Source organism: Coregonus lavaretus, assembly GCF_964263955.1.
Source record: "Coregonus lavaretus genome assembly, chromosome: 34".
NCBI lineage: Eukaryota > Metazoa > Chordata > Actinopteri > Salmoniformes > Salmonidae > Coregonus > Coregonus lavaretus.
This window is the reverse complement of record NC_140021.1, coordinates 29,409,855-29,427,097: the sequence shown is the minus strand read 5'-3', so window position 1 is coordinate 29,427,097 and position 17,243 is coordinate 29,409,855. Positions and strand designations below refer to the sequence as shown.

At 41.6% G+C, this 17,243-nt stretch overlaps 1 protein-coding gene across 2 annotated transcripts in view; it reads right to left on the bottom strand.

The window, feature by feature from the left end:
- LOC311109109 (disks large-associated protein 1-like) overlaps positions 1-17,243 on the bottom strand; it is a gene marked incomplete at both ends in the record, with an annotated part of 109,948 nt that overhangs the window by 89,130 nt on the left and 3,575 nt on the right. Inside the window, one exon of one of the 2 annotated variants that reach the window (XM_084151917.1) lies at positions 13,282-13,499. In XM_084151917.1, coding sequence (XP_084008043.1) covers positions 13,282-13,499 — 218 coding nt within the window. Of the gene's footprint in view, positions 1-13,281; positions 13,534-17,243 lie in introns of both variants that reach the window. The other variant, XM_084151918.1, reaches the window with a different exon arrangement.

Below are 17,243 nucleotides of genomic sequence, written 5' to 3'. Positions count from 1 at the left end.
TATCACCCGCAATCTGCATTCAGAATGACAGCCAGGGTTGGGAAGACTAAGATATGAGGCTACGTAAAGTACCTAAACTGGAACAACCATTCCAGTAATGGGTGCAATAAATCCAAGTAACATATTGGATTAGTTTAGAAAATGTATGTAATTTATATTTGCGTAGCATAAGATTAATTAATCAATCATGCTGGGAAATATGATAACGATGGGTGTGGTTTTGGTTCACAGTGATGTGTATGAGTTTCAGGCCTCTGCAGGGTAAAACTAGGCCCTCAAAATAAGACCTTACGAAATACCTATGGTATTATGTTAAATATATATACTGAACAAAAATATAAACGCAACATGTAACAATTTCATTGATTTTACTGAGTTACAGTTCATATGAGGAAATCAGTCAATTGAAATAAATTAATTAGGCCCTAATCTATGGATTTCACATGACTGGGAATACAGATATACATCTGTTGGTACAGATACCTTTAAAAAAAAATGGGCCTCAGGATCTTGTCACTGTATTTTTGTGCTTTCAAATTGCCATCGATAAAATGCAGTTGTGTTCATTGTCCGTTGCTTATGCATGCCCATACCATAACCCCACCGCAACCATGGGGCACTCTGTTCACAATGTTGACATCAGCAAACCGCTCGCCCACACGACGACATACTCATGGTCTGCGGTTGTGAGGCCGGTAGGAGGTCCTGCCAAATTCTCTAAAATGATGTTGGAGGCAGCTTATGGTAGAGAAATAAACATGCCAATTGCACGCTCCCTCAAAACTTGAGACATATGTGGCATTGTGTTGTGTGACAAAACTGCACATTTTAGATTGGCCTTTTATTGTCCCAAGTACAAGGTGCACCTGTGTAATGATCATGCTGTTTAATCATCTTCTTGATATGCCACACCTGTCAGGTGGATGGATTATGTTGGCAAAGGAGAAATGCTCACTAACAACGATGTAAACAAATTTGTGCACAAAATTTGAGAGAATTAAGCTTTTTGTGTATATGGAAAATGTAAGCTTTTTTTTCAGCTCATGAAACATGGGACCAACACTTTACACTGGTTCCAGTGTGTATATGGTCCCACTCTTTCAGTGTTGTTTTAACACTCAGTATCACAATGGAGAATTTGCTGTGTGTGTGTGTGTAGGTCTAGAAATACAACTCCACCATTCATACATATTGGTGTAATGCAACATATGAAAAGTAAATACAGTGGGGGAAAAAAGTATTTAGTCAGCCACCAATTGTGCAAGTTCTCCCACTTAAAAAGATGAGAGAGGCCTGTAATTTTCATCATAGGTACACGTCAACTATGTCAGACAAGTTGAGGAAAAAAAATCCTGAAAATCACATTGTAGGATTTTTAATGAATTTATTTGCAAATTATGGTGGAAAATAAGTATTTGGTCACCTACAAACAAGCAAGATTTCTGGCTCTCACAGACCTGTAACTTCTTCTTTAAGAGGCTCCTCTGTCCTCCACTCGTTACCTGTATTAATGGCACCTGTTTGAACTTGTTATCAGTATAAAAGACACCTGTCCACAACCTCAAACAGTCACACTCCAAACTCCACTATGGCCAAGACCAAAGAGCTGTCAAAGGACACCAGAAACAAAATTGTAGACCTGCACCAGGCTGGGAAGACTGAATCTGCAATAGGTAAGCAGCTTGGTTTGAAGAAATCAACTGTGGGAGCAATTATTAGGAAATGGAAGACATACAAGACCACTGATAATCTCCCTCGATCTGGGGCTCCACGCAAGATCTCACCCCGTGGGGTCAAAATGATCACAAGAACGGTGAGCAAAAATCCCAGAACCACACGGGGGGACCTAGTGAATGACCTGCAGAGAGCTGGGACCAAAGTAACAAAGCCTACCATCAGTAACACACTACGCCGCCAGGGACTCAAATCCTGCAGTGCCAGACGTGTCACCCTGCTTAAGCCAGTACATGTCCAGGCCCGTCTGAAGTTTGCTAGAGTGCATTTGGATGATCCAGAAGAGGATTGGGAGAATGTCATATGGTCAGATGAAACCAAAATATAACTTTTAGGTAAAAACTCAACTCGTCGTGTTTGGAGGACAAAGAATGCTGAGTTGCATCCAAAGAACACCATACCTACTGTGAAGCATGGGTGTGGAAACATCAATGCTTTGGGGCTGTTTTTCTGCAAAGGGACCAGGACGACTGATCCGTGTAAAGGAAAGAATGAATGGGGCCATGTATCATGAGATTTTGAGTGAAAACCTCCTTCCATCAGCAAGGGCATTGAAGATGAAACGTGGCTGAGTCTTTCAGCATGACAATGATCCCAAACACACCGCCTGGGCAATGAAGGAGTGGCTTCGTAAGAAGCATTTCAAGGTCCTGGAGTGGCCTAGCCAGTCTTCAGATCTCAACCCCATAGAAAATCTTTGGAGGGAGTTGAAAGTCCGTGTTGCCCAGCGACAGCCCCAAAATATCACTGCTCTAGAGGAGATCTGCATGGAGGAATGGGCCAAAATACCAGCAACAGTGTGTGAAAACCTTGTGAAGACTTACAGAAAACGTTTGACCTGTGTCATTGCCAACAAAGGGTATACAACAAAGTATTGAGAAACTTTTGTTATTGACCAAATACTTATTTTCCACCATAATTTGCACCGTGATTTTCTGGATATTTTCATCATAGTTGACGTGTACCTATGATGAAAATTACAGGCCTCTCTCATCTTTTTAAGTGGGAGAACTTGCTCAATTGGTGGCTGACTAAATACTTTTTTCCACCACTGTAGCTTACCTTCTTTCTATGAGAAATTATAAAAGTTCAACAGCATACAATCATTGGACAAACAACATTATATGAACACATAAATGAATGTGTAGCAAGTTAAATTGTTTTCAAACAGGACGCACACGCACACACATGTACACGTACACATACATCCTCCCTCTCTCCTGTGACTCTCTCCCTCCAGGTCCAGTCTTCCTTAATTATGTATGCCCTCCTTAAACTAGAGTGTGGTTACCACAATTAATCAAACGTGATCACTGACTCTTTGATGGATGGAACGCGGGACAAAAGAGGGGCACACAGGGACTGGTGCAGTGAGGGGTGGAGACTGAGGAGACAGAGGAAGGGGGAGTGGAGGGGAATAGGAGAGAAGAGAAAGGGGGAGACAAGGGATGAGAGAGTGGCGCAAGAGGAATAAGCATTGACATAAGGGTAGAGGGAAAGAAGGAAAGAGAGAGGGGACAAAAAACTTGATCTAAATGTATGTATGAAGACCACAGGACCTCTATCCCTCCACAGTCTCCATCCATCCGCTGACTGATCAGTAGACCTGTGCGTGCGTGCGCGCGTCTCATCCTCCATAACAGAATAACAAGCTGTGTTAACTCTCTCTCTCTCTCTCTCTCTCTCTCTCTCTCTCTCTCTCTCTCTCTCTCTCTCTCTCTCTCTCTCTCTCTCTCTCTCTCTCTCTCTCTCTCTCTCTCTCTCTCTCTCTCTCTCTCTCTCTCTCTCTCTCTCTCTCTCTCTCTCTCTCTCTCTCTCTCTGAAATTACTTTATGTTGTTATTATAATGCATTAATTTATTCAGGAAGTCTGTTTCCGTCAAAATAGAATGATGAAGAAATTGGAAATCTAGGCCAGGAACAAATTAGTTTGACTCAAATAATACAGACAGAGGGAGTTATTTTGTCAAAATGGATGTCATTATTTTTCACCAAAAGCCTGTTCTCTCTCTTTGGCTATAAAATAATAATCTTCACAGTTTAGACTGTGGTTTTATTTATGGGTTTGAATAAACAGAGACAAGTAAACATATCAACTGAATAAAGTGTTTGTGTCCCAAATGGCACCATATTCCCTATTTAGTGCACTCCTTTTGACCAGGATCCATTTGGCTCTGATCAAAGGCATTGCACTAGATTATGGTTGTGTTCCAGGCTGACGACATTGCAGACGTCTACCAGATGTCAGAACACCTGGATAGATGTTTAACATATCAGCTAACCACATAATATGATACAGTGCATTCCGAAAGTATTCAGACCCCTCCCTCTTTTCCACATATTGTTACGTTACAGCCTTATTCTAAAATTTATAAAATTACACATTTTCCTCATCAATCTACACACAATACCCCATAATGACAAAGCGAAAACAGGTTTGTAGAAATTTGTGCAAATTTCTAAAATAATAAAATTGAAATACCTTATTTACATAAGTATTCAGACCCTTTGCTATGAGACTCAAAATTGATCTCAGGTGCATCCTGTTTCCATTGATCATCCTTGAGATGTTTCTACAACTTAATTGGAGTCCACCTGTGGTAAATTCAATTGATTGGACATGATTTGGAAAGGCACACACCTGTCTATATAAGGTCCCACAGTTGACAGTTCATGTCAGAGCAAAAACCAAGCCATGAGGTCTAAGGAATTGTCCGTAGAGCTCCGAGACAGGATTGTGTCGAGGCACAGATCTGGGGAAGCGTACCAAAACATTGCTGCAGCATTGAATGTCCCCAAGAACACAGTGGCCTCCATCATTCTTAAATGGAAGAAGTTTGGACCCACCAAGACTCTTCCTAGAGCTGGCCACCCGGCCAAACTGAGTAATCGGGGGAGCTTTCCGACTGCACTGTATATCAATCTGATGACGTGGCACACAACCATTGAGTGATGCAATGCAATGTCTGCAATGTAGTCTGCTTGGAACACGAACATTATATTAGACATTCTGAAAGGAGCTTTTGCGATCACCCAATAGGATGGTGTGTTACTGAGACAAGAGCCAATCCCAATGTCCCTCTTTTCTCCACCGAGCAGCAATAGCTAGCTATCTTTCTGTTTGTATAATGATGCCCCATCAGGAGTTGATTGTAGTCCCCAGGACTATTAATGCTAGAATCCATAGTTGCTACATCCAATTTTGGACTTATAATTTAATGACACAGTATATAATCATTGAGTCTTGAAGAATATAATATATAAATGCTTTGTGAGCTTAGTTTAACTGTCATACCCCATCAGAACCCAAAATATAAGCCTTTTTTCTCCAATGTTTGTAAACAAAGTAAATGTAAACAGATACTGTATAGCCTCAAAACATGGTTAAAACTATAATTTTAATATAATGGATGGTCAGTCTTTGCATCCATAGCTCTTTCTATGAATTTAAAAGTGGATACATTTCTCCAGTATTTCTCCAGGCCCATCCCTTCGCTTTTTACCGAAACAGAGGCGGGGTGCCCCTTTGTTATTTTTTTCAATTAAGGATTCTAGCTTTAAAGTAATTTGGTGTGCGGGTGTGAGCGCACTTGTGTGTGTTACGTGCGTATGGGCCTATTAAAGTCATTAACTGCCCCTGTGCTGCACCACCGTTACATAATTAGCGTCGCACAGCGCTCAGCTCTCTCCGTAATGATGACTGAGCATCCAGAGAGAGATTCATTGATATTCACCTCATAGAAGCCTTTTTATTACAGAGTTCATTATTCACTGACTGCCGTAGGAGAGATAACAAACACTGTTTTTCTTCTATAGGCTAGTGTTTGTCACTGTGGCGTTTCATAGCGAGTAAACACACAAGCAAGCACGTACACGTCCTTAGTAGTAGTAATGAGATCATCAGGCTGTTATATGGGAGATAATGGACAGACACCATTACCTCCCATAGTAATGATTGGAATGGACTGGTATCAAACACATGGAAAGCATGTGTTTGATACTGTTCCATTCAATATGAGCCCGTCCTCCGATTTAGTGCCACGAGCCACCACTGACAGACGTGTTGCTTCTGTGCTGAGACTACATACTGGCGGATCTTGTGATGTCAGAATATGTGCCCTAAACAGATGTAGGCAGTGTTGGGAAAGATAAAAGACATGAGATGCATGAAATAGAAGTACATAATCAAGATTACATCATTGTGATATGAAGTAATGTACTTTCATTGACTGTCTCCTGTCTACTTAATAGGATGGGTGGTCCTTTATCTGTGTGAGCAACTTTGCTGTTTTTATCTTGTAACAGGAACGAGGTAAAATAAATAAAAGAATGCAGCAGCTAGTTTCTCCATACTGTTGAATTTTTCATGAACACATACAGTGAAAGGAATTTGCTGTTGCGCCAGGAAGGAAAGTCTCAACTGTCTCAACACAGGACAACTTTGTGAACATTATGAAAGTCAACTTTTAAACCTTGGAAGTTAACAGAGAGAGAAACATATCTTGAAGGGAAGATAAATTAATTTACTTGTAATACAGGTCACCTGACAGCATAAACGAACTGGCCATGGGTTGGTCCAACTTTGGCCCAGTGGGCCTGTCTAAATTGGGGGGGTTTGCACATAATGATCATTATTTGGCTAATAATGGGGGCTTCGAGGAAGAAAATGGTCCAGTGTGGGTCCCAGTCGGGTCCCAGTCTGTCCCTGCCTGACAGACTGTCAGACACAGGAGGGTCTGAATCCATAAATCTGTCATTTTCAATCATGTTGCGTTCCATGTAGAAGGAGAATCCAACCATACAAATTAATGTGCATACTGAGCATAAACATGAACCATGGAATCAGAGCTCAGGTCAGTGAGGGTCATGGATACTAACAAACAAATTCCATATACTGGGTGTGTCCCAAATGGCACCCTATTCCATATTTAGTGCCCATAGGGCCACTTAGGACGTATGCTGTATGAGGCAACAGCTTTGAATCACCTGCTCCAAACCCAAAGTATCCACCCATCATCTCCGCCACCACACACACAGAACACACACACTTACACAAAACAAAAAAAAAAACAAAAAAAACATGCTGTGTCATTGGAAATAATGTAACAGCCATGAATGCATTTGCATGGACTGTACACATGCAAGCACGCATACACACGCACACACGCAGACACATGTACACACACACACTGTTATTTCCCCTAGTACACTGTAAAACATTTCCTGTCAAACTTACAGTATCTTACTGGCAGCAATTGGCAATTTATTTCACAGTTCCAAACATTTTACTGTAATCGAATTTACAGTACCAATTACAGCATATTACTGTAATTACCCAGTAACATGTTACCCAGTGTTCTTTGCAAGTTTTCATTTTTACGACATTTATTGGTCATTTAGCGGGCGCTCTTGTCCTTGGCAACTTACAGTTTATAAACAAAGGTTTATAAAAAAAAAATAACACATATCACAGTCATAGCAAGTAAAAGGTTTCGCTAACCATTACTGAAAATGTTGTTATAGTTAAGGATAAACTGGTCTTCAAGAATAATTGTAATTACAACAAGATATCTTATGATATATCTGACTATCTCTGGATAGTGCCAATACATTACTGAGATGGTAACTTGATGAAAGCTTCCTGTAAATGAATATGATGTCAAAGCAACGAAACACAGTAAAATACTGTAAAAAGTGACTAATAAACTGTAAGAAAGTTATTTTAATAGTATTTTACTGTAATTACAAGGGATTGTAGCAAGCAGGTTGGCTGCTAGGCATTTGTAAATTAAAGCATATTAATGAATACTAGGTGTTTTATATGACTTGCACTTCTAGAGGCCTAAACAAAAGCTTCACAGGAGAGGCATTTCAACGTTTATTTAAATGTTTTATCAAAATGCATTTCTTGGCAGAAATGCCTTCTCGAACATTTGAACTGTCATGTGCCTTAATAACAAACGTATATGCCATCTGTAAATACGAATACAGTTGTTAAATTACGAGCCTAGTTGATTTAGCAACAGAAAAAGACAGGAACCTTCCCGGTAGCCATGATTGGCTGAGATAATGAATGGGCTGGACATGCCGAGAGATGAGTTTCGGATTGGTCTGCCGTGTAACGACGATCAACAGTGTTGTTGTCGCAGAAGAAGTTGATGGAGTTTTGAAATCAGTGGAATGTCTGGTAGAAGCAACGTATGCTAAGGAGATTAATACAATTCTGCTGTTTGATTGCAAATGCAGAGGGAGTCGAAAAGAGAACACAGAAGGCTGTTGTATAAAACACCTGTGTCCGGATTACATCTTCAAACTAAGGGCAACCATGGCATCCGTGACAGAGAGGGAGAAAGATCTGATGATTCATATGGCATTGCACACGGCCAGTGTGAACCAGAGTGACTTGACACAACGAGCCAAGCAAGTTGTACAAACAAAAACAGAAACGACACAGGACGTCTTATTTAATGAAAGGGGTTGCAGTCTGCCGTGAAGCGTTCATCCATGTATACGGGTAAGAGTCTGGCTACAGGTTCAGATATTAACGTTAGCTAACGCACTTTTGTACAACGCGCTGTTCCATACATTTAACCTTATTTTAGCACCCCAAAAACTGTAATATGAATACCATTGTAAAGCACAATTTCTCCCCTTTCCAGCAAAATCAATGACGAGACCTTCACGCTGCCCTTCTCTGCATGATCGAAGAAAGCAATGGAGCTCCACCGGGTCTTTTTTTAAATGGTGGGTGGGGAAGCGAAAGCTACTGCGTCATAGTGAAAGGGGGAGATATGTCGTGTGGGGAACTGGCTTTTTTCACTCGATTTGTCCAACTTATCACCTCTAAAATGTAAATAAAACACTATAAAGAGTTTATATAATGTCTCATTATATACCTATTTTAAGGTTTGTGTCGAATTTAAATAGGGTTTTTAGGGAGGCGCTAAATTTATCTTCACAATTAAACTGTGGGTGTCACGGTTTTTGAGAGTCATGAAGGCTTGCATTGATTACGCGAAAAATTAACAATTGATTGAATTAACTATTGACAAACTCACAAGTAATTAACTTTACATTCACCATTACACTCACCATTGATCATTTCTTGTTTTTAAATCTGCAAGGGAAGCGCTACACCTGGTGGAAAGAGGCTGTCCGGCACAGAATGACTGAATATCGTGACATGTCACACTTTAATGTACAGCGTCAGCGGGGTCAGTTTTTAAAAAATTTCTCAAATAATAACTAGCTAACATTGAACCTATTTGGTTAACCTTAGCTAGCTATGACAATTGGTTTGTATTGCTAGTACTCTATGGATTGGGATTATGGTTAATTGTTTAGCTAGCTAGCTAGGCACATGTCTAAACAAAAGACCCCAAGTTAAAGCGTATTGTTAGCTAGCGAGCTGATGTTAGATGGCTGGCTCACTAGCTAACATTATGCGTATGATCTGTGTATTCTTATTATCTCAGTAAGCCATTTCCATTGCTAGTTATTGGGATTATAGTTCATTGTTTAGCTAGCTAGCTACATGTCTAAACAAATGACTCCACTTCACCAGATGATTACATGACCCATCAAGTTAGCCAGGTGTGTCTGACGGTGATTACGGCTCTCTATTGTATAAAACTCTAAAATATTTGTATCTAAAATGTGTCTTTCAGCATCAGTACAACACTCCTGACTCTCCTCCACTAGTCATACAAGGAGAATGGTCTAATGTCTCCCATCAAAAAGAGAGCTGGCCCAAGCAAGCACAGGTTACACCTGAAGCATGAGGACTTGCAGCGAGTTGTGAACTTCATCAACAACTACACAGAGGATAATGCAATAGTATTAACAGGATGCCACCCAGGACACAAACACTTTGGTGGAAAGCTGCTGCCATCTCATGTGACAAAAGCAGCAGTGTGGCGTCTCTACAAGGAATCGATGACAACACATGGTATGTAAAGCATGAACAACACGTTTTGATTATTTAATTTACCTCCAACATGATTGGCACTGCATTTATTGATCTCACAATACTTCTGTATGGCATATCAACTTCTGTGTAGTCGGGCTGTCTTCCTTCAGGAATTTGTGGAGAAAATTGCTGCCCCACATCTCAAGCACTAAGCCCAGGACAGACCTGTACTGGCAGTGCCAGAGGAACAACTATAAGGTCGTCAGATCTGCCAATCTGCCAGAAGCTGTTAAGTCAGCCAAGCTGAAGAATCAAGAGCAGCATCTCCTGCTTGTTCAGAGTGAGCGGTCTGTCTACCAGAAGATGGTTGCTGACTGCAAAATCACCTGTCAAGAACTGCAGTTGTCTCTGGGGGGCCCTACTGAACCAGCAAGCAAAGACATCAGGATGCATTACAGCTTTGATTTTGCTAAACAAGTAAGCAACATTTCCTCCTTTATACTGATTAAGGACATAGATAGACAGACAGACAGACAGACAGAGACAGACAGACAGACAGACATGTATACACACACACACAAAAACATATACAGTATATATACAGTACCAGTTAAAGGTTTGGACACACCTACTAATTTAAGGGTTTTTCTTTATTTTTACTATTTTAGAATAATAGTGAAGACATTGAAACTATGAAATAACACATATGGAATCATGTAGTAACCAAAACAGTGTTAAACAAATCAAAATATATTTTATATTTGCGATTCTTCAAAGTAGCCACCCTTTTCCTTGATGACAGCTTTGCACACTCTTGGCATTCTCTCAACCAGCTTCATGAGGTAGTCACCTGGAATGCATTTAAATTAACAGGTGTGCCTTCTTAAAAAGTTAATTTGTGGAATTTATTTCCTTCTTAATGCATTTGAGCCAATCAGTTGTGTTGTGACAAGGTAGGGGGGTATACAGAAGATAGCTATTTGGTAAAAGACCAAGTCCATATTATGGCAAAAGCTCATATAAGCAAAGAGAAATGACAAAATGTCAAGAACTTTGAGTTTCTTCAAGTGCAGTCGCAAAAACCATCAAGCGCTATGATGAAACTGGCTCTCATGAGGACCGCCACAGGAATGGAAGACCCAGAGTTACCTCTGCTGCAGAGGATAAGTTCATTAGAGTTACCAGCCTCAGAAATTGCAGCCCAAATAAATGCTTCACAGAGTTCAAGTAACAGACACATCTCAACATCAACTGTTCAGAGGGGACTTTGTGAATCAGGCCTTCATGGTCGAATTGCTGCAAAGAAACCACTACTAAAGGACACCAATAATAAGAAGAGACCTGCTTGGGCCAAGAAACACGAGCAATGGACATTAGACTGGTGGAAATGTGTCCTTTAGTCTGGGGTCCAAATTTGAGATTTTTGTTTCCAACCGCCGTGGCTTTGTGAGACGCGGTGTGGGTGAACAAATGATCTCCGCATGTGTAGTTCCCACCATAAAGCATGGAGGAGGAGGTGTTATGGTGTGGGGGTGCTTTGCTGGTGACACTGTCTGTGATTTATTTAGAATTCAAGGCACACTTAACCAGCATGGCTACCACAGCATTCTGCAGTGATATGCCATCCCATCTGGTTTGGGCTTAGTGGGACTATATATATTTTTTCAATAGGACAATGACCCAACACACCTCCAGGCTGTGTAAGGGCTATTTTACCAAGAAGTAGAGTGATGGAGTGCTGCATCAGATGACCTGGCCTCCACAATCCCCCGACCTCAACCCAATTGAGATGGTTTGGGAGTCGGACGGCAGAGTGAAGGAAAACTGCCAACAAGTGCTCAGCATATGTGGGAACTCCTTCAAGACTGTTGGAAAAGCATTCCAGGTGAAGCTGGGTGAGAGAATGTCAAGAGTGTGCAAAGCTGTCATAAAGGAAAAGGGTGGCTATTTGAAGAATCTCAAATATAAAATCTTGTTAACACTTTTTTGGTTACTACATGATCCCAAAAATGTTATTTCATAGTTTTAATGTCTTCACTATTATCTACAATGTAGAAAATAGTAAAATTATAGAAACCCCTTGAATGAGTAGGGGTGTCCAAACTTTTGACTCGAATGCGTTATGACACTGTATTCTGAATTACAGTAAATTACTGAAAGTAATTGGCCGGTGAGTTACTGTAGATTTTCAGGACAAGGTTTGTAGAATTCCCAAAATGCAGCATATTACTGTATTATGTGGAGGTGCAGCATTCTCACTCACAGGTGCAACAAATGGAGCCTTTTACAAGGCACAAAATGTGTTAACCTCTATGGGATTTGTGTCCCGTATACGGGATGGTTGAGCTAACGTGCGCTAATGTGATTAGCATGACTGTTATAAGTAATAGCAAACTTTCCAATCTAACTGCACTGTCCAATTTACAGTAGCTATTACAGTGAAAAAATACCATGCTATTGTTTTAGGAGAGTGCACAACAATAAGAAAACGTATCACAGCAACTGGTTTGATACATTCACCTCTGAAGGTAAATAATGTACTTACATTCAGTAATCTTGCTCTGATTTGTCATCCTAAGGGTCCCAGAGATAAAATGTAGCATAGTTTTGTTTTCTAAAAATCAATTTTTGTATTCAAATGTAGGAACTGGGTTCTACAGTTTGAACCCTTGCTGTCTCTGGCTCCACACCCACCCCACCTGGCCATCTAGATATGTGAAAGTTAGTATATAAGCTAATGATCCATATTGTATGACATTCCTGGGGGTGTGTAAACTTACATTTTGTATTACCATATAATTTCTGTATGTTCTCTATAGTTATGTACTTGAAAATGTATCAATTGACCAATTCGGCACATTTGGGCAGACTTTATACAAAATTGTCCAGTATTGCAATGCTTCACTGGATCAATCTCCCGAGTGGCGCAGTGGTCTAAGGCACTGCATCTCAGTGCTTGAGGCGTCACTACAGACCCCCTGGTTCGATTCCAGGCTGTATCACAACCGGCCGTGACTGGGAGTCCCATAGGGCGGCGCACAATTGGCCCAGCGTCGTCCGGGTTTGGCCGGTGTAGGTCGTCATTGTAAATAAGAATTTGTTCTTAACTGACTTGCCTAGTTAAATAAATAAATAAAACACAATCTGAAACCTTTCACACACTGCTACCATCTAGTGGCCAATATCGAAATTGCGCCTAAACTCCTATATGATATTATGGCCTTTCTCTTGCATTTCAAAGATGATAAAAAATAAATAAATAAATAGAAAACGCATGTTTTTTTGTTGTTTGTATTATCTTTTGCCAGATCTAATGTATTATATTCTCCTACTTTAATTTCACATTTCCACAAACTTCAGTGTTTCCTTTCAAATGGCATCAAGAAAATGCATATCCTTGCTTCAGGTCCTGAGCTACAGGCAGTTAGATTTAGGTATGTAATTTTAGACAAAAATTGAAAAAAAGGGTCCGATCCTTAGGAGGTTAATGAGTCAGAGGCTCTTTCCCCATCCACAACATTTCCCCACAATGCACCATAATTAATTCTGTAAAACACATTTAAGGTATTTTACTGTGCATTCTACAGTGTTTTACTGTTGAAATTACAGAAACGTCTTACAGTGTACGTATCTACTCACTTGAGGGTGGTCATCTCGGTGAGTGATGGCTGTGTGGCCTTCAGGTAGCTGGCCCGGCGCGCCTGCACCTTGGGCGAGGGCTTGGGGCTGCAGTCTGAGTCGCCGCTGTCTTCCTCTGCCATGGCCTTGATGTAGCTGCCGCTGCGCATACGCCGGCATGGGATCTCCTCGTCCTTCCCCAGGGGAGAGAACCCCCCACTCCACTCGTCCTGGGGTACCTGTGGGGCGGAGACCGTGAGAACAGGGCGGTGACTTATATCACAGTGATGACCCACCAGACAAAACACTATGACCGCTCCCGGACCCTTTCCCAGCCTCAGGTCACCATCCAAACAAGGCTCTATATACAGCAAGCCGCTAAAGTCACACCACTAAGCGCTAATGTTCACCTGATTAGGGTGTATTAAAACCATACCATCAGGGTGTAGAGACTAGAGGCCCTCCGTTGTGCTGCTCCCTCCCAGTGACGCATATCAAACTGAGGAGTGAATTGTTTGGACTAAAAACCCTGTCTGTCTGTGCAGTGGCTGTGCTGCGCTTTTCACACACTCTAATGAATGTGTAAAAAAGAGGCAAGCAAAGAAGCCCTCTCCCTCTCCCTCTCTCCGCCGCCGCAAGAAAGAGAGAGAGAAAAACAAAGGAGGTTTTGTTCCGCCAAGCACTGCGCTGGTCTCCAATGTGAGTGGCTTTTAGGGGAGCTAACGTGGAGGTGAAAGGGAGAGAGGAGAGTTTCAGAGAGAAATATGCATCCCAAATTGTACCATATTCCCTCTATAGTGCACTACTTTTGACCAAGGCCCATAATGCTCTGGTCAAAAGTAGTGCACTATGGAATAGGGTGCCATTTGGGATGGAGACGAAGAGTCTGAATAATCAACGGCAGGAGAATCATTCAACAGGCCGGTAGCTAGGGAGACCACTTGTCCTTGACGTCAGGGGCGAACAAGCAAAAACGACGACATCTAGGGTCTGATGAGGACTCGAATGAGACCAATGTTACACCAATGTCTCTCATCATCTATAACAGAAACTAAAAGAACACCCTGCCAAATAAAGCTGAGCTGGAATGGCCGAGAAAAATCTGTATGCAAACTAAGGTACAGAAGCACTGTACGGCCATTTTAAAGAGGTTCAATACACTGCCGATTAACTTTGACCCTGGCCGAGATACATTGGGAGGTGTTTGGCTGGCTGAGCATCAGTGTGTTTGTGTGTGTGTGTGTGTATGTGTGTGTGCGTGCGTGCATCCTGGTCTCATAGACTAGATGTTACATAGTAAATGTAAATCCGGGACACTCAAAATGGTATGATATGTTATGTTTGGTATGGTTACATAAGACAGAAGGTTATTTAAGGCAAAAATGAAAGTAGGGGGGTTGGTAGGGGTGGATGGGTCACCGTATAATGCAAACGTCTAGCAACCCAAAGGTTGCGTGTTCAAATGTCATCATATGAAACATATGTTTACATTTACATTCTTTCTAACTCCCTCTATCTCTCAGTCCCCATTCTCCCTCTCTCTCTCAGTCCCCATTCTCCCTCTCAGTCCCCATTCTCCCTCTCTCTCTCTCAGTCCCCATTCTCCCTCTCTCTCTCTCAGTCCCCATTCTCCCTCTGTCTCTCATTCTCGCTCTCTCTCTCAGTCCCTCTCTTTCTCTCCTGCCCCCTTCTGTTTGCAGCTCACCAAGTCAGATGAGGGGATGTATCTGAGTTGAATCCCTTCCTCTTTCATCTTCTCCCAAACAAACAGAGAGAGCATAGTGGTGCCACCAGGCTAGGGGATATGTGCTTTTCTCCTCTTTTCAGTAGTTCTGTTTTTCCCTCTCTCATCTCACGTCAGCAGCCCTTCTACCACTCCAGCTCTTTCACACTATATCCGTGTGCCAAATGGCACATGATTCCCATAGGGCCCTGGTCAAGAATAGTGCACTACAGTGGGGAGAACAAGTATTTGATACACTGCCGATTTTGCAGGTTTTCCTACTTACAAAGAATGTAGAGGTCTGTAATTTTTATCATAGGTACACTTCAACTGTGAGAGACGGAATCTAAAACAAAAATCCAGAAAATCACATTGTATGATTTTTAAGTAATTAATTTGCATTTCATTGCATGGCATAAGTATTTGATACATCAGAAAAGCAGAACTTAATATTTGGTACAGAAACCTTTGTTTGCAATTACAGAGATGTTTCCTGTAGGTCTTGACCAGGTTTGCACACACTGCAGTAGGGATTTTGGCCCACTCCTCCATACAGACCTTCTCCAGATCCTTCAGGTTTCGTGGCTGTCGCTGGGCAATACAGACTTTCAGATCCCTCCAAAGATTTTCTATAGTGTTCAGGTCTGGAGACTGGCTAGGCCACTCCAGGACCTTGAGATGCTTCTTACGGAGCCACTCCTTAGTTACCCTGGCTGTGTGTTTCGGGTCGTTGTCATGCTGGAAGACCCAGCCACGACCCATCTTCAATGCTCTTACTGAGGGAAGGAGGTTGTTGGCCAAGATCTCGCGATACATGGCCCCATCCATCCTCCCCTCAATAAGGTGCAGTCGTCCTGTCCCCTTTGCAGAAAAGCATCCCCAAAGAATGATGTTTCCACCTCCATGCTTCATGGTTGGGATGGTGTTCTTGGGGTTGTACTCATCCTTCTTCTTCCTCCAAACACGGCGAGTGGAGTTTAGACCAAAAAGCTCTATTTTGGTCTCATCAGACCACATGACCTTCTCCCATTCCTCCTCTGGATCATCCAGATGGTCATTGGCAAACTTCAGACGGGCCTGGACATGCGCTGGCTTGAGCAGGGGGACCTTGCATGCACTGCAGGATTTTAATCCATGACGGCGTAGTGTGTTACTAATGGTTTTCTTTGAGACTGTGGTCCCAGCTCTCTTCAGGTCATTGACCAGGTCCTGCCGTGTAGTTCTGGGCTGATCCCTCACCTTCCTCGTGATCATTGATGCCCCACGAGGTGAGATCTTGCATGGAGCCCCAGACCGAGGGTGATTGACCGTTATCTTGAACTTCTTCCATTTTCTAATAATTGCGCCAACAGTTGTTGCCTTCTCACCAAGCTGCTTGCCTATTGTCCTGTAGACCATCCCAGCCTTGTGCAGGTCTACAATTTTATCCCTGATGTCCTTACACAGCTCTCTGGTCTTGGCTATTGTGGAGAGGTTGGAGTCTGTTTGATTGAGTGTGTGGACAGGTGTATTTTATACAGGTAACGAGTTCAAACAGGTGCAGTTAATACAGGTAATGAGTGGAGAACAGGAGGGCTTCTTAAAGAAAAACTAACAGGTCTGTGAGAGCCGGAATTCTTACTGGTTGGTAGGTGATCAAATACTTATGTCATGCAATAAAATGCAAAATAATTAATTAAAAATGATACAATGTGATTTTCTGGATTTTTGTTTTAGATTCCGTCTCTCACAGTTGATGTGTACCTATGATAACAATTACAGACCTCTACATGCTTTGTAAGTAGGAAAACCTGCAAAATCGGCAGTGTATCAAATACTTGTTATTTCCACTGTATATAGAGAATAAGGTGTAATTTAAGACACACCACAATGTGAATATGGAAGCTACTGTGTAAGAGAGGCTACAGGTACTGTGTATGGGATAATGCTGATTTCCAAGTAAATATACTGCATGCAGTGATTGTAAAATATCAGCTTAAAGGCTAATCCAGTAGGTATACATAAGTAATGACTCCACAAGTAATCATTCTACATGGACATCTACAAGAACAAACACACTTACAGTGCCTTTGGAAAGTATTCAGACCCCTTGACTTTTTCCACATTTTGTTACGTTACAGCCTTATTTTAAAATTGATAAAATAAATACAAATCCTCTGTAATCCACACACCATACCTCATAATGACAAAGCGAAAACAGGTTTAGACATTTTTACAAATTTATAAAAAATAAAAATAGCTTATTTACATAAGTATTCAG